Raw genomic sequence first — 20061 nt, forward strand, 5'->3', positions numbered from 1 at the left:
AAATACAAACAAATACTGCAGTTTTACAATGGAGACTCAGAAGTTTTATCCAGTCTAGAAAAGTCAGACATATTTGGTAGTCAGAGTTTTCACACTGCTTTATTTCATTGTGCATTAAACTTAAAATCTTAAAGAAAAAAAAAAAACCCTGAGCCTTGTGTATATGACTAATTAAATCAAGGAACAGAGATGTCCCTTCTAGACATCTTTTTTCAAATTTTTTTTTCAAAATTGTAGGATTAGCTTCAAATTCCTGTTTTTCTATTTTCTGCAAGTTGATTATTTCTCAAAGTATGATTCCCATTAAAAAATTTTAGTAACTATACCCATGAAAAAGAGAATTTTATAGTTTCTTACCTTTGACTTTGCAACTATTTCTGCAACTTTGACCACAGGATCTTGAGTGAGACTTAGTTTGTTCTGTGCGTTCATCTTACTGTTCAGCCAGCTCATGGCTTCACTGATAAATTTTTCAACTTTTTCCACTTCAGCAGGATCCAGATGATCGTATCTTTCATCCTATTATTTAAAAAAAAAAAAAAAACCCTTAATGTAACAGGTTTTTCAATAAGGACCAGTTTATTGATAATTTATACTTAAAACATTTAGATTCTTATACATATCCATGTGAAGAAACCATTTACGAATTACAGAGAACTGAAGAAACTGATAAAAAGAGAAATCAGTGGGGATTGTTTTTTCTTTATTCTTTTTGGGCTACAAATGCCATACGTGCCAGGGCCAGGGACTGAATCCAAGCCGCAGCTGCAACCTATGCCATGGGAGCTCCTAGTGTGGATTTTTTAAAAGGAAAGGCTTTCTGAAGAAGTCATATTTGGAAAAGAATTACCACTGGATAACATTAAAGGGAGAAGTAAATTAGCCAAGAAAGAAGCTGCACAGAATTAAATTTGTCAGGGAATAAAGAAAAATAAGACAAGTGGTCATATAGCAAGCAAGACAGAAAATTCTGACTATACAACAGAGTATGTGAAGTTGTCGATAAGAAGAATTACATAATAAAATTTTGTCTGAAGAAAAGAACTGCAGCTGTCACATGTAGGAGACAATCTAAGGAGTCCTCACTGGTAGCTACAAAACCAGAAAGAAATGACAGTGAAACATATAAAGAGGATCTCCCCAAATTCATCCCTTTATCTACATGCTTTTAGTAATCTCTAGTCTGAACCTTTTCCCTGATCTCCAAACTCTATATCCAGCTTCAAACTTGAATACTTATTTGTAAAGTCTGAAACTACTACCTATGCTTCAAACTCTCCACCTACTCTTCCTAGTTTTCTCCATCTCAGTAAATGGCACCTTCATCTTCCAGGTCAAAATCTTTGGAGTCACTCTGACTCCTCTTTGTTATACTTGCATAACATCCATCAGCAAATCTTATTAACTTTGCCTTCAAAATATATTCAGCAAAAATCCAACCATTTCTTACCCCTCTACTATCCAGGTTCAAAGCTCCATCATTTTGCTTGTATTATTCTAATTTTTTAACTTGTCTCTCTACTTCCACAGCTTTAACAAATAAGTCAAATCACATTGCTTCTATGCTCAAAACCCACCAATGGATTCCTATCAGTTTAAAAGCCAAACTTTTTAATGTCCCACTAGGCCATGATCTGGCAACTAATATTCCCACCTCACACTGTTTTAAGCCATACTGGCTTCCTTGCTGTAACTCCAATACTTTATCCCCTTGAGATTTTGCAATTGTGATTCCCTTTTTCTAGGACATTCCTCTTACAATTATCATACATCTTGAACCCTCACCTTTAATTCTCCCCTCAAATAATTTCATCTTACTAAGTCTGCCCTTTTGACAAATCTCCATCTCTGGCAGTCCCTTACTTTCCCCACAGCCCTTTATCACCAACTGACTACTTCACAGTAACTCTTTTATTACCTATTTATCCCCACTGAAGCATACTGGAAACAGATTCACTCCAATAAAATTAATTTTTTTAAAAAAGAAAAACAGGTTCAATGTTTTGTTTGATGCTATAGTATTAGGACCTTGAAAAGATCCTGGAACATAATAAAAACTTTAAATACTTGGAGTTCCTGCTGTGGCACAGTGGGTTAATGATCTGGCTTGTCTTTGTTGCATTGCCAGTTTGACCCCTAGCCTGGCGCACTGGGGATTGCTGGTGTTGCTGCAGCTGTGGTGTAGGTCACAGCTCCAGCTCAGATTCAGTCCCTGATTGGAAACTTTCATATGCCATGGTGATGGCTCCCCCCCCCCAAAAAAAAACTTTAAGTTTTTGTTATTTTTGTCTCTTTAGGGCTGCACCCATAGCACATGGAGGTTTCCAGGCCACAGGTTGAATTGGAGCTGTAGCTGCCAGCCTACACCACAGCTCACAGCAATGCTAGATCCTTAACCCACTGAGAAAGGCCGGGGATCAAACCTGCATCCTCATAGATGCTAGTCGAGTTCGTTAACCACTGAGCCACGACGTCAACTCACAAACTTAAAATTCTTGAGCATGAATGAAGTATTTCTTTTCTTTGAATAGTATTTTAAACCTGCATTCCTTAAGATTTCTACAGCCTGGGGAATACTAGGTCATAGTAATTGTACGAAGATCCTCCAATACCAGATTTGAAATTTTTTTTTCTTTTCTTTTTTTTTTTTTTTTTTGCTATTTCTTGGGCCGCTCCCGCAGCATATGGAGATTCCTAGGCTAGGGGTCTAATCGGAGCTGTAGCCACCAGCCTACACCAGAGCCACAGCAACGTGGGATCCGAGCCGCGTCTGCAACCTGCAACCTGCAGCTCACGGCAATGCCAGATCGTCAACCCACTGAGCAACGGCAGGGACCAATCCCACAACCTCATGGTTCCTAGTTGGATTCATTAACCACTGCGCCACGATGGGAACTCCTGAAATATTTTTGATGTTTTCACTTGTATGCTTATTTCTTCTTACTTTTCTATTACCCTTAAATTCTTTTTGTACTCCTATAGACATTGATAGGCACATTCACAATTAGTACCTGAATCATTCTTCTAGATTAGCTGGACTCCAATCTTTATTTTATAAAACTTACAAATATTTTATTTATAAAATAAGTAATCACCTTCCACACTGTGTAGTGAAAAGGAGAATAGTTAAGAGTTTATATGCTGACTTCAGACTGCTTAGGTTTTAATCCTGACACATCATTTACTACCTGTGTAATCCCTGACAAGTTGCTTAAGCGCTGTAATTTTCTTACATAATATATCCTTGTAAGAATAAAGTAAGATAATCCATGCAAAGTGCTTAAAATTTAACAAGTACCTAATAAACGTAAGCTATGAAAATACCCTGCCTAAATCTTTCTGGTGCTGCTAGCCTCTCCAGCCCACTGATGCAGTTTTCACATCAGTGATAAAAAACTGGGGCAATTACAGTGAATATTTATTTAAAATAGGAGTGAGCAAACTTGTCCTGCAGGCCAAATCTAATTTGCTGTTTTTAAATGAAGTTATTCTGGAATACAGCCATGCCCATTCATTTATACATTCTGTATTTACTTTTGCATTACAGTGGCAGAGTTATTTATTTTTTGCCGTGCCCATGTCAGGTGCAAGTGTCTGGGCCAGGGAACAAACCCACGCTACAGCAGTGACCCAAGGCGCTGCAGTGACAATGCCGATCCTTAACCTGCTGGGCCACAAGGGAACTCCCTACAATGGCGAAGCTGATAACTGTATAGAGATGGTAAGGCCTACAGAGCCTAAAATATTTATTATATGTTCATTTAGGGAAAAACTCTACTAACCTCTGGGTTAGAGTGAAAAGAATCACCAGCTTAATTTTATCAGATCTTATATTACATCCAAATGGAGATACAATTTATGTAACTAAATATTTTGAGGCTGAAAAACAGTGGAAAGGTCAGGGGTAGTGATATCACATATATAAAAGAACAAAGGGTTTGGGGTTACAGAAGACCTAACAGCCTGGAAGACAAAGAGCAGCCAAAAGGAAAAAAGGCCAAGGGACAAAATGAAGGCAAGCAGAGTCCAGTTTCAAAGTGGCCTGTAAATTTAAAAAGACCCAAGATAACCTCTTTTCACTGTATCAATAATGAAAACCCTAAGAAGAAAGCAATGAATTTGGTCACTAGATTAGTTTATAATACGATTTTTAGGGAATTTCAAAAGATTAAAGCCATGTATCTGTACTGTATTTTAAATCATCAGTATTCTTTACTGATAATTTTCCAATAAAGGAAAAAAAGTTTTAAGTTTGGTGCACAATGTCTCTGGAATTTGGTAGCAATTCAGCAATAACTGCTATAGTTTTACAGTTGAGAATTTTAGATTTACCCTACCCTCTCCATGTACTACACACAAACAAACCATCATTACCAGTTAACTTTATGAATTCAATACCTTGTTTCTGTATGCTTCTATCACTTTCATAACAAGTTGGATCTTTTTTCCCAAGTCATTTAAAGCTTTTGGTCTCTCTTCATGTTCCATGTACCTCATTTGAATCGGCTGGCCATATTTCTGTTAACATAAATTTTTTAAAAAGAAAAAGTTATTAACAGAAAACTTTTATTGGGCCCTTATAAGACGATGAATGGGAAAGGAATCTGGAGAGATTAAAATATGTCCCCTATTATTTTCCTACATGGAAATGAATTCCAGTGTTTATTTACTTACTCTCTCCTACACAAGGATGCCTAAAGCCATGAGTTCTATTCTTCTCTCATTTGTTAAGATTACCTTTTCTTTTTTTTTTTGTTTTTGTTTTTGTTTTTGCTTTTTAGGGCTATACCCGTGGCACATGGAGGTTCCCAGGCTAGGGGTCTAATCGGAGCTGTAGCCGCTGGCCTATGCCACAGCCACATCAAATCCCAGCTGTGTCTGAGACCTATATCACAGCTCATGGCAATGCCAGATCCTTAACCTGGGCAGGGATCAAACCCGCAACCTCATGGTTCCTAGTCAGATTCGTTTCTGCTGTGCCAAGATGGGAACTCCAGATTAAATTCTTGATTCCTCTCAAATCCAAAGAAAAATTTTAATTCCTTCAAAGTCAGGTGTTGAAATGTTATAAAACTATTACAGTAAAAAAACTAAAAACTATACTGCATTCAGAATTCATGTATTTGAAACTTGGTTTCAAATATTTATAAATGCATGTAACTCTTTACAAGCAACAAGATAACTGGGATTTCCTGATATTTGATATCTACCAAATACTATTTTTATATCTATTTATTATAATACGACATGCATTGTAAGTGCAGTGCTTTAAAAAAAAAGAAAAAAAAAAAAGCCCTTTGGCCCCTGCTCCAGGTGCCTGGATCAGAGTTTCTAAATTTTGAACTAGCATCTATAACTCTGAAGAGAAGAGAGATGCCAATCAGTATTTTCTTTCAAAATTTTTACATACTTAAATAAAAATCATTTTATTTTAGAATAATTTTAGGTTTTCAGTAAAGTTACAAAGGAAACAATAGAGAACCAAGCACCTTTATCACTTTTCCTTAATGCTGACATCTTATATCATCAGGGTACATTGGTCTAAACTAAGAAACCAACACTATTAAATGAACTCCAGACTTTATTCAGATTTCATCTTTTTCTGTTCCAGGATACCATATTGTCTTTAGTCTATTTACATCTTACTTCTTACTGTAAATGTTTTTGAAAGAGGAACAAATACTGCTTTTTTAATTTCTGAAGGCCACCTCAAATATTAAAGCCCATGAAAACTTCTATAGCATTCATTTCTCTGGTTACTTATATGTCTGAAGCAAAATAAGTTGCTATAGGAAGTGCTTTTCAGTTATATTTATTGGCCTCAGTTGCCCGGTCTGTTCCTCCAGCGCAAATTATAAACGTTCCTTTCAGGGAGATGAATAAAAAGTACCAAGAAGATAAAATATGATAAAGCTTAGTTTTGCTTTTTATAAGCATAGGTTTTCAATATGTCAGCTAATTATTCCCTTGGAACTAATTTATTGGCATGAAGGTAATGTTTGCAAGATATTAACTTCCTTTGCTTTTAAGCAACTCTTTTGCATCCCCTCCCTTCCTCAGTCCTAAACAGTCACCTTTTCTCATACTCTGGAAATCCTTATTAATATCGTCCCTTAGCATCTGTGTATTTAGTTGCTACTCAAAGAATGGTTCAGGAACCAGCAGCATCAGAATCTCTTGGAAGCTTACTGAAAATGCAGCATCATGGGCCCAACAAATCAGATATATTGAATTATAATTTGCATTTCAACAGGGGCCCCAGGTAATTCATGTGCACATTAAAGCACTACTATGATCCACACTAAGAAGACTAAAATTTCCTGTCATCCTTCCAATCTGAATTTTTAAGGATGGTAGGAGGGTTGGGTAGCAAGCAGGAGGAAAGGAGTAATAGTACTCTTTACTTTTTTTTTTTCTTGTCTTTATAGGGCCACAACAGCAGCATATCAAAGTTCCTAGGCGAGGCGTCAAATCGGAGCTGTAGCTGCCAGAAAACACCACAGCCACAGCAACACAGAATCCAAGCTGTGTCTGTGACCTACACCACAGCTCAAGGCAACTTCCTTAACCCACTGAGCAAGGCCAGGGATTGAACTCATGTCCTCATGAATACTAGTTGGGTTTGTTACCGCTGAGCCACGATGGGAAGTTCTAGTGGTCTTTTCTTACAATCAGTCTATTGACATAGAAAAAGGGGACTTGGTAGACATGTCTCCTTATTTCTTTGCAAAAGGATACTGAAGAGCAGGGATGCTACTCCTGAAGTTCTTTGCTGGCCTGGTGTCCCCATTAGTTACGGTGTGAAAATACAAAAGGGTAGTTTATTACAAAGCAGAGGAAGGATGACTCCTCTCAAGGTAAGGGGTCAAGTTGACAAATCACTTCTTAATGATATCTCAGCATTAAAAGGCTTATATAAAGGTAATATTAACTAACACTCTGGTCACCTGATAAATTTGTACATATGAGTGTCATGACAGACAAATATGACTATACATTATTTAATTTCACTTATCATGTAGCATTACTCACCTCCCAAAATGCAGACAGAACACTTCCTCTTACACATACCTGTCTAATTAATTTCTTATATATTTATTAAACACATTATGTTCTTACACTGTAATTTTTAGGACAACCTAATGTTTTATTCAATGCTGAAATAGACTTCAAATAAGTTTACCTTTAGTTCTTGAAGCTTATCCACATAAATTTGTTTAGGTTGGTCCTCTCCTTCTTCATAAAGCCAGTTTTCTGTGTCTTCCAATATTGCTGACAGTTTATTCAAGTCCTAGTTATACATTTAAGAGATACTGATTGAAAATGCTCTCCTTATAAAGAAAAATCACCATAGAAGGAATGTTTTTCAAGTGTAAAAAAATGTTTTTCAAGTATAAAAAAATTAAATTTTAGATTTTTCTCACTTTTTATTATAAACTTTGACCAAACTCCTGCAATTTGGAAAAATAACTGAGAACCATTCCTAAATGTGCTCAAAAAAAAGGTTAACAAAAGTAACACATCTGGTACATTTATATACATGTTCATATTAGCATTCTCAAGCAAACATTTAAAAAGTTCTAATGAAAAACTACAAAATTTAGACTTACTTCTTGAGTGATGAATTTTTCATAGACAGTGCCAAGCTTATCTCTAAAATCATATACATATTCTTCAACAGCATTCTTTGCATCATTTCTTTCCTTCTCTAACTTATCCTGCATTATCATCTTCCCCTATTCAAAAGGTTTTAGATTAGTTGCTATTGCAAACATTAGGGAAATGCAAACCAAAACTACAATGAAATACCACTTCACACCTACTAGGGTGACTATAATCAAATAAATGGAAGTGCTGGAGCAGTTCCCCTTGTGGCCCAGCAGGTTAAGAATCCAATGTTGTCTCTGTGAAGATGTGGATTTGATCCCTGGCCTGGCTCAGTGGGTTAAAGCAAGCTGCAGCACAGGTTGCAGATAACTGCTCAGATCGGGTTTTGCCACGGCTGTGGCGTAGGCCTCAACTGCAGTTCTGATTTGACCTCAGGCCCAGGAACTTCCATATGGTGCAGGTGCAGCCATAAAAAGAAAAAAAAAATCAGTGTTGGTGCGGATTTGGAGAATTTGGAACCCCAATAGCAATGTAAAATACTGCAGCTCTTAGGGAAACAGTTTAGTGGCTCTTAAAAAAGGTAAAGAATTACAGTATGGCCCAGCAATTTCATTTCTAGGTTTATTACCAAAGAATTGAAAAATGGAACTCAAACAGCTATCTGTATGGCAATGTTCACTGCAGCATTATACACAGTAGCCAAAAGGGGGGAAATAACTCACTTGTCTATCAACAGATGGATGGATACATAAAATGTGTATCTACAAAAAAGAGGATTACTCTACTATAAAAAGAAATAAAGTTCTGATACATGTTACAAAATGGATGAACCGTGAAAACACTATGCTAAGTGAAAGAGGCCAGGCACAAAAGGACAGATATTGTATGATTACTTTTAAATGAGTTACCTAGAATAGACAAATTCACAGAATCAGAAAATAGGTTACTGGGGTTAGGGGAAGGGAAGAATGGTGAGTTATTACTATGGTTACAGAGTTTCTATTTGGGGTAATGAAAAAATTTTGGAAAAAGATAATGGCAATGGTTATACAACAATGTAAATATAATTAATGCCACTAAATTGTTGTATACTTAATGGTCAAAATGAAAACCTTTATGTTATGTATATTTTACAATTTAAAAATAATGTAATATACTAAAAGCCACTGAACTGCACATTTTTAATTGGTGAATTGTACAGTATATGAATTATATCTCAATAAAAGCTTAAAAAAAACCCCACATAGACTACGACATTGTACACACTGGGGTTTCCCATTTACTAGCTTAGAGATTGCAGCAAAGACACCTAACCTTTCTAACCATCAGTTTGCTTATCCTAGAGAGGTAAGAATCCTATTTATCTCATGTAGTTGTTAGTAAGATTGACATAACTCACATAAAGTATTTAGTACAGTGCCTGACACCTAACTGGTTCTGAATAAATGTTAGCTTTGTTAAGGGTATAGTGGTTGTGATCTTGAGCTTTGGAGACAGATCACCTGGTTCTAAAATAAAAGATTACTCTCTGACCTTGTGTGAGACAGTCTACCTGTGCCTATTTCCTCATTTATTTTTTAAACCCAATCAATTTTATTATATTTATAGTTGTACAACCATCATCACAACCCAATTTTACAACATTTCCATCCATTCCTCATCTATTAAGTATAGATCTCAAACGGTACCTACACTTCATAGGTTTGTTTTGAGGATTAAATAAGATATAAAAATATTTAAAGATGTTGGCAAAAATTATTATGGTTAAATCAAAAGAAAAGAATATGAAGATTTTAGTAAAGAAAATTTGTACTTTAAAAAAAATATAGTATTTCAAACACAGGACTACAGTGCACTGGCATTTGTTAATTTTAAAATAGTGAGACATTAAAAAATTAAGAATTTAAGAAAAAAATCTTATTTTATACACAAACTTTGTCATAGCTGTGCTTCCCCACAATTCATTCCTTTGGGAAAATCAGTCTCCAATCATACAAATTCAGAAAGATTCAGGATCTCTAGAAATGCCTGCTTCACATAAACAGTAGCCTTTAATAATTAATGCATAGGTGATATAGGTAGGTACTAGAAAGAGCAAGCATTGTTAAGTCAAAATCTCTTGATGAAATTCCTAGAATAATGTGCAGCAATTAGAGAATATGGGGATACTTCAAAGAAAACAGACCTTCTTCTTCTTTTTTTTTTTTTTTTGGCTCTTTAGGGCCACACCTGTGGCATATGGAGATTCCCAGGCTAGAGGTCAAATCGGAGCTGCAGCTGCTGGCCTACACCACAGCCACAGCAACAGAGGATCTGAGTCGAGTCTGCTACCTACACCACAGCTCACAGCAATGCCGGATCCTTAACCGACTGAGTGAGACCAGGGATCAAACCTGCAACCTCATGGTTCCTAGTTGGATTTGTTTCCACTGCGCCAGTTCAGGAACTCCAAGACTGACCTTCTTAATTGACAATCAAGTCTGTAGAAATTAGGAACTACCACTTAAATGTAATTCTTTTTTTTAGAAAAATTACTTTTTACACATCTATGGTAAAGAAACTACAAACTCCCTCAAGAAACTATAAAATTAAACATGTAGACATGTAAAAAGAAGTTCTACATGTAGACATGTAGAATAACATTTTATAAAGTATTAAGTAGAAGTCAGAAAACATTCTAAATAGAACCTTAATCTTTAAAGACAACATATTAGAAAAGGGGAGCTGGTAATACAATGTCTGTTGGTGTGCTACTGTTAAAGACACAATGAAAGGGGGTAAGAATTCTTAGTATTGGAATGGCCTTTCTCTACAATGGAGACAATCCACGATTTTCATATAACTTAAGGTAACAGGTACACCATACATGACATTAATACAGCTGAGCATTTTGTCCAAAATAGTTCAATAGTCTATTTAATAATTCCTTATGAATTACAGACTAGTTCACCATATTTGGGGACAATCAGTGACTAATACAAAAACTTCAGAATATACTACACCTATTTCAACATCAACTCAGATTTATATACCTCATTTTCAATGTAGCTATTGAGAAGATCTTGGCCCAGTTGTCTACACAGGCTACTCTGGATAGGTAGATCAATACTCTTGACTTTTCCTTTTTTAATGGTCTGGTTTAATCGCTCTGGTTTATCTGAAGGAGCAGACTGCAAAAGAAATACAAGTCAAGTATAAATTTATAAAACCAGCTTAAAAATAGATTTGAGAGACTTATTTTTGATGAAACTATGTAAAATCAAACAAAACTATTATCATCTATTATATAAAATACCACTTTAATGCCAGTAGTATTTTATAGTCTGTATACACTAAATCTTTCTATATAAAAAATACTAGGCTGGAAATGAAAATTAAAACCACAATGGAATGCCATTTCATGCCCACTAGGGTCGCTATAAAATTAAAAAAAAAAAAAGGAAAGTAAGAGTCGGTGAGGAAATGGATAAACTGGAACCCTCACATAACACTGACAAAATAGTAAAATGTTGCAGCCCATTTTGGAAAACATTTGGGGAGTTTCTCAAATTGTTAAACACAGAGATACCATTTGACCCAGCAATTCCATTCCTAGGTATATGCCCAAGAAAAATGAAAATATACATCCACAAAAAAACCTATATATGGTTATTCATAATAGTCAAAAAGTAGAAGTTAAAGTGTCCATCAGCTAATGAATGAATAAATGTGGTATCCATACATTACTCAGCCATGAAAGGGAATGAAATCCTGATATATCCTACAACCTGGATGAACCATGAAAACATGTTTAGAAGCCAGTCTAAAATAAAGGACCACATATTGTATGACTATATTTATACAGAATGTCCAGAATAGGCAAATCTATGAGACAAAAGATTAGTGGATGCCTAAGGCTTGTAGGAGTACAGCTGGGATGGGGAGGAATAGTTACTGCTAATGGGTACAGGGCTTCAAAAATTTTTGGAGTAATGGAAATGTAAAATTTTGATAATAACTGTATAATTCTGAGTACATTAAAAAACCTTTGAATTATACTCTTAAATGGGGGAGTTGCATAGTATGTAAACTATATCTCAATAGAGCTATTGAAAATTAAAAGCAAAAAATACTTAGTAAAACAAAATATTTAGAAAAATAGATTTCAGGTTTTATATTACTTAAACACCTAGCATTTAAAACTATTTTTATAGCCTTTGGAAAAAATCTACCCAGCTAACCATAAGAGATTAAATTTTGTTCAGGTTAGAAACATCCATCAAAGACGATAGTTTAGTAGCTGTAGTCACATTCATCTGGGTGACCGGGCAGGAGTCTCTCCCTTCTCTTCCAATAGCAATTATTTTCTTAGTGAAACATGACTCAATAATAGTCACTTGTCCTTTAAAATTTTACTAACAAAAAATATTATTTTTGCTTTATGATATGCAGCAAAATGCTTACAGTGATTAATTTTGAGATGCAGCATTACTGCTAATTTAAATTTTCTCCATTTGACTTATTCCAGTTCTATTTTGAGATTACATGATTTTTAATTAGAAAAAAGTTAATGAAAAATACATCTTCTTTACTGCCAAAAAAAGTAATTTTATTTATATTAGGATTCATTCTTTTAAAAATTCTCCTTAATGAATCACTGAAGTATATTTATTCTGGTATTTGATATGCTTTCTATACTTTTCATAAAACTAAAATTTAAAAACAGCAGCTGTATTTAAAACATGCATTATAAAGCAAATATATTAATTCTCAACTTCAAAAAGATACAACCCAAGAAATAGTAAAACAAACCTTTGATTTGGTGCCTGTATGATCAATTTCTTCTTCTGGAGTATGTTCAGCATGACATTTTTGATGACCTCCTTCTTCTTGGTCAACCTGCATTTTATCCTGGAAAGAAAGTATGTAATTGACAATATCTGTAGTGTCTTTTTCTATATTTTATGGTAATGAACAATGTCTTAGAGTTCAAGCCTATTTTCAAATGTGTGAACATAGTAAAGTAGAAGCTTATTATTGGCAAAATGAAAATAACTCCTAAATAATTAGATTAACAGGTAGTTGGTAAAAATGAAAAGATCTATTTGATGCTGTGTGAATAAATCTTGTTTCATTCACCTGTGGCCAAATAACTGTAAAATAAATGTAAAGTTCTTCTCAGGTCAAATTCACATGCAAAGATTCACAAAAGTAAGCTTAGAAGAAAAAAAAACATTAAACTTGACATGATGAATGTTTATAAAGCACTTAATGTGGGGAAAATAAAGTGAAACATGAAAATTTATGTATTACATATAAATTCAATTATATTTTTTAAAAGTAGTAAAATACTCAAAGGAAATATATCAAAACTGTCAAAGCAGATGTCTCTGAACTATTATAAAGTAAATTAAAAAAATTTTTTTTTAATGTCCAAAAGACATACTTTCTACTGATAAGACTGCCAAAATGGACTCTCCACTTGGCAAACAATCAACAATTATTAGATTTTTCTGGTCTTTCTTCATTTTATCTACAACCATCCTCCTAAAAAGAAGAAAGGTTGGAATTCAGGAATCAGGATAATTCAAGTCTTTCTGAAATATATATGAAGTATACATATAATGCCCAGAAGGCTATCTTGAATAAATGCTTAATTGTGCCAAAGAGTTAGAGAATAATTTATACCGGTGTTCTTTGTAGTTAAAAAGTCAATTATTTCTGGAATTTGATCCCCCATGCTCCCTGTCCTACTACCTTCCAGCTCTACAATTTCCCAACCCTATGATGGAGAAGAGGTGAAAAAAGCGATAAGAGTGGTGAGTTTGTAGAAGACCCAAGTACATTATTAACTCTTAATACTAAGGAAACAGTGCTGTCAATTAAAGACAAAATGCTTCATCACTTAGTATTTTTATTTTATATTTATTGAAAGAGCTCTTCTATCGTGTGTATATTCACATCTCTAAAAGAAAGAAACCAAATTATATGATTAAGGCATTTATTTCTAAAGCACCTTCACATTCAGAATCCAACTCTTCTAAATCACTTAATTCAGTTGCTGATGTCTGAATTTTTCTACATAGTATTGTCCTCTGTGCCATCAAGAGACTAAATGACCCAGCCATTTGTTTAAAAATTGCTGCAGGATGGTGTCTAATATTTTCTTATAAACCACTGATACCTAACCTCCAAGTTTCATGATGGTGTTTTATCTTACCAGAAGGAGTCAGTAGATTATTTTCAGATAAAAAACAGAACTGATATCCTTCCTTTAATGGTCTTTACATAATTTGTTTAATGTTGAGGGGCTGCAATTGCCTACTCATGTTATTAGGAAGAAGAAAATGCCAGCAGAGATAGAAAATGTTTGTAGGGCCCAGGATTCACTAACATTACACGGAGAAAACTAAAAGTCTAGGGCAGAGACTTTTAAGCAAAAGAGGTGATGGAGTTCCTATTGTTGCACAGCAGAAACAAACCTATTATCCATGAGGACGTGGGGTTCGATCCCTGGCCTCACTCAATGGGTCAAGGATCTGGTGTTGCTGTGGCTGTGGTGTAGGCTGGCAGCTGTAGCGCCAATTCTACCCCTAGACCGGGAAATTCTATATGCCGTGAGTATGACCCTTAAAAAAAAAAAAGAAAAAAGAAAAACAGGTGAATTAATTCAAACGGCTTTAAAAGAACTCATTTTAAAAGGCATCAGAGTACTTTCACTTTTAGTAAAACTAAATCTTAATAAAATTTACGTATCTGCCATAGGTTGTTGTCAACTACAATTGAAAATTAACTTTTCACCTATTACTCTTATGTTTATTTATGAAAAACTGACTGTATCTTCACTAACATATTAGGAGGGTATTTCCTTCTCAATTCAAGGAAGGGAGGATGTAATAGCAAAATAGTACATGGGAAGAAAGAAAGAAAGAAAATGCCATGGTCCTTAAATGAAGTATTTTAAGAAGTAGTGGTAGAATTTTGATCTGGAAGAAAAGATTTTATACTACGTGTTAATAAAAACAGACAAAAGACAACTTTTACAAAAGGGAGAGACTGTCTTGAAATTCAACAAAAGAAAATCCATTCTTAACATGTGTAGATGTATGAAAAACCCAGGGCGGACTTCCAATTAAGATTTGAAAAAAATCCAATGAAAGCCATTAAATAACTTACAAATAGTGTATTTTAAAAAAGGAAACTTTATGTAATGGTATATAATCACTTTCTCTAAGATTCCTTCATCTATAGCATGCCAAGAATAATAAATACAGTGTTAGGAGCGCATAACTCTTTCATAAAGAAATAAACTGTCAAAAATCTGTTTTAATGTTACTGAATGTCCAACACATTCTTCCACTCAACTGCCAGATTATCTCCTAAACCCTGAAAAAATATTAAGCATGTATTTTCAATCTAAAAATACATATGTATATAGTTTAGAATTTATCATTCTGAATTGGTTTTATCTGTTAAGCTAAAAATATAGCTATCATAAACATTTCTAATAGAAATCAAGAATTTAGGAAAGCTGACTCCAAACATACATATTGCATATTTTCCATATAATGCTATGAAAATTATACAGGCCTCCAAAAGGCATGTTATAATGTGAAAGATGCAGAACACTTAAATAGAATTATTCTTTAATGCTTTATTTTAAAAAGTTTACATACTGGTTCCTACAGAACTTCAAAGAAAAACCTCAGATACTATTAAAGTACCAGTTATAATTAAGACACTATATATATTATTAGAGAAACCTTTTCGAAACAGAATTTCTACATACCACATCATCTTTGCTTTCATTCTTAAAAGAAGTTTCTGTCTCCATAGGAATATCACTGTGATCTCCTTCTACATTTTGCTTCTCAATTACTGATGCACTAGCCACACTGAAGATTCCATGGATGTTAATACGAACTTTAACCTTCACTTTGGAACTATCACCATCAGATTGTGGGAAAACATTCTGAATAGTGAAGATCCCTTATGGAAAAAAAAAAAGCTTTGATCAGTACATGGGCCTCAGATTAACTCATTCAATTCATTCATTCAATAATCTGAAAGATGATAGTAAAATAATTATTATATACATACCATATACCATAATTATTGTGGGACAGGCATTTCCCCCAGTTCACATTTTTTTATATACTAAAATAAACCTGGTATGAAGAGACATGTTTAGGAACCTGCCCCCTATCATCAGTCTGAGAAAAAGGAGAATTGGGATCTTAACCAAGGACAATGTGACTCAAGGCAATAACTTTAAAGTTTTAGAATACTGCTACACTAAAACCAAAATAATAAAATTCAACTTCTGAGTCTGAAAAACAGGTATTAATTACCTTTGTGCTATGAACTTTGCAAATCATAATCATCTTGGTAATTGATAAATAATGTGATTTAATTTTTTCCTGGATTTTTCTACAGCAAAACTGCTAAATTATCCAGCCACTATTACCTACTGATGTCACATTATTCACTTTAAGAAATCTTATTTTTCAGAAAAAAAATCTCAAATATATAATGTTATCCATAGTAGAGAAAGAATATTAGGCAGAAAAACTGTAAAAAATCTGGTTGACTTTTGTTACAGGTTGACTGCATTCTGACCCAATTCATATGCTGAAGCCCTACTGTCCAGCAACCTCAGAATGTGACCTTATTGGGAAGTAGGGTCTTTATAAGGTAGCTGTCAGGTTAAAATGGAGTCATCGAGAGCTCCCACCGTGGCACACTGGGTTAATGATCCAGCTTGTCTCTGACACTGCCAGTTTGATCCCCAGCTAGCACATAAGGATCCAGTGTAGCCACAGCAAATGCAGTTTGGATTCAATCCCTGGCCCTGGAAACTTCAACAGGCTATGGGTGCAGCTGGGCAGGGGAATGGAGGGAAGGAATCATCAGGGTGGGCTCTAATTCAATGACTTGGTGTCCTTACTTGGAGACAGACACACATACAAGGAGAACATCATGTGAACAGGAAAATGGCCATCTATGAACCAAGGACAATGCCTGAAATGGATCCTTCCCTCACAGCCCTGAGAAGGAACCAATCCTACCAACACCTTGATTTTGAACTTACAGTCTCCAGAACTATCAGACAATATATTTCTATTGTTTTTTTGTTTTGTTTTGTGTCTTTTTGCCATTTCTTGGGCCGCTACTGCAGCATATGGAGGTTCCCAGGCTAGGGGTCTAATCGGAGCTGTAGCCACTGGCTTACACCAGAGCCACAGCAACATGGGATCCGAGCACCGTCTGTGACCCACACCACAGCTCACGGCAATGCCAGATCCTTAACCCACTGAGCAAGGGCAGGGACCGAACCCGCAACCTCATGGTTCCTAGTTGGATACGTTAACCACTGTGCCATGACGGGAACTCAATAAATTTCTATTGTTGAAACCAACTAGTTTGCGGTTCCTTTGTTACAGAAGCCCAAGGAAACTTATACCATTTTCATTACTTCCAACTGCTTTAAATAATGTACTTTAAGTATTGATGCTGCCCCCTTTTTACTCTGTCAATAAAAGCAATACATATAGGAGTTCCTACTGTGGCTCAGTGGGTTAAGAACCCAACTAGTATTTATATGAGGATGCGGGTTTGAACCCTGGCCTTGCTCAGTGGGTTAAAGAATCTGGCATTGCCACAAGGTGGTGTAAGTTGCATATGCAGCTCAAATCCTGCATAACTGTGGCCGTAGCGTAGGCCAGCAGCTGTGGCTTTAATTCAGTCCTAGCCTTGGAACCTCCATATGCCACCGGTGTGGTCCTAAAAAGACCAAAAAAAAAAAAAAAAACCAATATGGGAGTTCCCATCATGGCTCAGCGGTTAACGAATCCGACCAGGAACCATGAGGTTGCAGGTTCGATCCCTGGCTATGCTCAGTGGCTTAAGGATCTGGCGTTGTGATGAGCTGTGGTGTAGGACACAGACGCAGCTCCAATCTGGCATTGCTGTGGCTCTGGCGTAGGCCGGCGGCTACAGCTCCAATTAAACCCCTAGCCTCGGAACCCCCATATGCCATGGGTGTGGCCCTAGAAAAGACCAAAAAAAAAAATACATACAAAAATTTTAAAGTATTCTTTCTAAGTGATATAAAATCATACTTTGTTTTTATAGCTTCTAAAAAATTACTTAGCTAAAATGGATATTACAGTCAACTTCCACTTTCTTGTTAGTCCAATGACCTATCCCTTCTAGTAGCTGCCAATGAATCTAAGTTTAAAATCAGAACATATGGAGTTCCTGTCGTGGCTCAGCAGAAATGAATCTGACTAGTGTCCATGAGGACACAGATTCGATCCCTGACCTTGCTCAGTGGGTTAAGGATTTGGTGTTGCTGTGAGCTGTGGTGTACATCACAGGTGTGGCTCGGATCCCGTGCTGCTGTAGCTGTGGTGTAGGCTGGCAGCTGTAGCTCCGATTTGACCCCTAACCTGGGAACCTCCCTATATCACAAGTGCAGTCCTAAAAAAAAAAAAATCTAGGACTGGCTTAGCTGAAATATTACTTTGTTTCCTTGATCAAATATTAACATATTTATAAGAGGATAAAATTTATAAAAAATAATTCTGGAGTTATCTTACCAATTCTTGGATCAGGATAAGGCACTTCATGTAAATTAGTATAAAATGCTTCTAGTTCAAATGGTTCCTTCTTGTGGAAAGTAATGACTTTTGAGAATGGTGCGGGATGGTTCTTACAGAATACTTCACATTCCCTAAAAATGGAGTAAAAAACACTTAGCTGAAAACAAAAAGAAAGTTGCCTATGAGCCTAACGACAGAATCCATCTCATTTTTAATTCTTAAGCAGCAATTTTAACGACCTGTGCACAAATGTTAAGACGAATTATTGGTTCTGCTGTGCATTTTGACAGGTTCATTGCTAACAGGTTTCAGAATGTCTGTCATGGTAACAGATAATTCTGTCCTACTAAAAAGAGAACAGTTACCTGGGAATAGGTATATTTTAAGGCCAATATATAGGGATTTTTTTTTTTGCTCATATCTGAGGACCAAATTCTATCAAATAGTATCCAAAATACTTATCATATATAACCCTTATTCTAACTCCATTAAAAAATACTGTTATTTGAAAATTATTTCAAACTCATAGAAAAGTGCAAAATAAAAATGGGAATAAGGAACACCTGTATATCTTTCACCTAAATTTGCTACTGGTTTACCCCATTTGTTTCGAGTGCACATATTCTGTGTATGTATATTTTTTCTGAATCAACTAAGGGTGTTATATACATGGTGGCCTTTTACCCCTAAATGCTTCAATGTGTTTTTCCTAAAAACCACATTACAGCTATCAACTTTATAAATTTCTTTAAAAATTTTTATTATAGTTGATGTACAATGTTGTCAATTTCTGTTGTACAGCAAAGTGACCCAAATATACACATATTTTTTTTCACATTATCCTCCATCATGTTCCATCACAAGTGATCAGATATAGTTCCTAGGACTATACAGCAGAAATCTCATTGCCTGTCCATTCCAAATGCAATCATTTGCATCTTCAACTTTGTAAATTTACACTGATACTTCACAATCCATATTCCAATTTTTTCAGCTGATGTAACAATTTCCTTTATAGTATTTTCTCTTCTCTAGCACAGGAAGCTTTAAAACCTACATAGCAGAGTTCCCGTTTTGGCTCAGCAGGTTAAGAACCCAACTAGTATACATGAAATGTGGGTTTGATCCCTGGCCTCACTCAGTAGGTTAAGGATCCAGCATTGCCTCAAGATGCAGTGTAGGTCGCAGATGTGGCTTGGATCCTATGTTGCTGTGGTTGTGGTGTAGGCCGGCCCCTGCAAGCTCCGATTCAAACTGTGGTCTAGAAACTTCCGTGTGCCACAGGTGCGACCATAAAAAGAAAACAAAAACAAAAACAAAACAAAACCTACATAGCAATTCCTATTCTTTAAACAGTGTAACAGGAATGACTGTTTATAGTGGCCCAGAAACTCACTCTTTAATATTATATATATCATCATGCTATTAATTGCACAAGGTTTGAAAATCTCACCTTTATGGACCTTTTCCTCTATCCTAGTTTTCAAGAATCTACCATTACCTTCTACTTTCTTACTGTAGTCATTAGGATATATTTACTTTCCAATTTAATCCCCATATGTTTTCTTATAATTTTTCCTGAATCATTTATACATTTAACTGAAATTAACTTTAAAAAACATTTCTTGTCTCAAAACCAACATTAACACATGCCATTTTTAAATGCCCTGAGGAGTTCCCGGGTTGTGCAGCAAATTAAGGATCCAGCATGTCACCTCTGTGGCACAAGTTCAATACCTGGCCTGGGAACTTCTATATGCCATTGGTGTGGCAAAAAAAATTAAAAATTAAAAAAAAAATTGTTATGAAAAACCTTCCAATCAGGAAAGTTGCACAAAAATTTATATTTATTGGGGGTGTGGATGTATAG

At 35.3% G+C, this 20061-nt stretch overlaps 1 protein-coding gene across 1 annotated transcript in view; it reads right to left on the bottom strand.

Moving 5' to 3' along the window:
• HSPA4L (heat shock protein family A (Hsp70) member 4 like) overlaps positions 1-20061 on the bottom strand; it is a 53460-nt gene that overhangs the window by 4809 nt on the left and 28590 nt on the right. Inside the window, exons 11-18 of the mRNA XM_047798451.1 lie at positions 18189-18322; positions 15377-15576; positions 12400-12498; positions 10641-10778; positions 7611-7736; positions 7184-7291; positions 4399-4518; positions 358-519 (exon numbers count right to left, since the gene is read on the bottom strand). Coding sequence (XP_047654407.1) covers positions 358-519; positions 4399-4518; positions 7184-7291; positions 7611-7736; positions 10641-10778; positions 12400-12498; positions 15377-15576; positions 18189-18322 — 1087 coding nt within the window. The remainder of the gene's footprint in view (positions 1-357; positions 520-4398; positions 4519-7183; positions 7292-7610; positions 7737-10640; positions 10779-12399; positions 12499-15376; positions 15577-18188; positions 18323-20061) is intronic.

The sequence above is a fragment of the Phacochoerus africanus genome, chromosome 10 (genome assembly GCF_016906955.1).
Source record: "Phacochoerus africanus isolate WHEZ1 chromosome 10, ROS_Pafr_v1, whole genome shotgun sequence".
NCBI classification, from domain to species: Eukaryota; Metazoa; Chordata; class Mammalia; order Artiodactyla; family Suidae; genus Phacochoerus; species Phacochoerus africanus.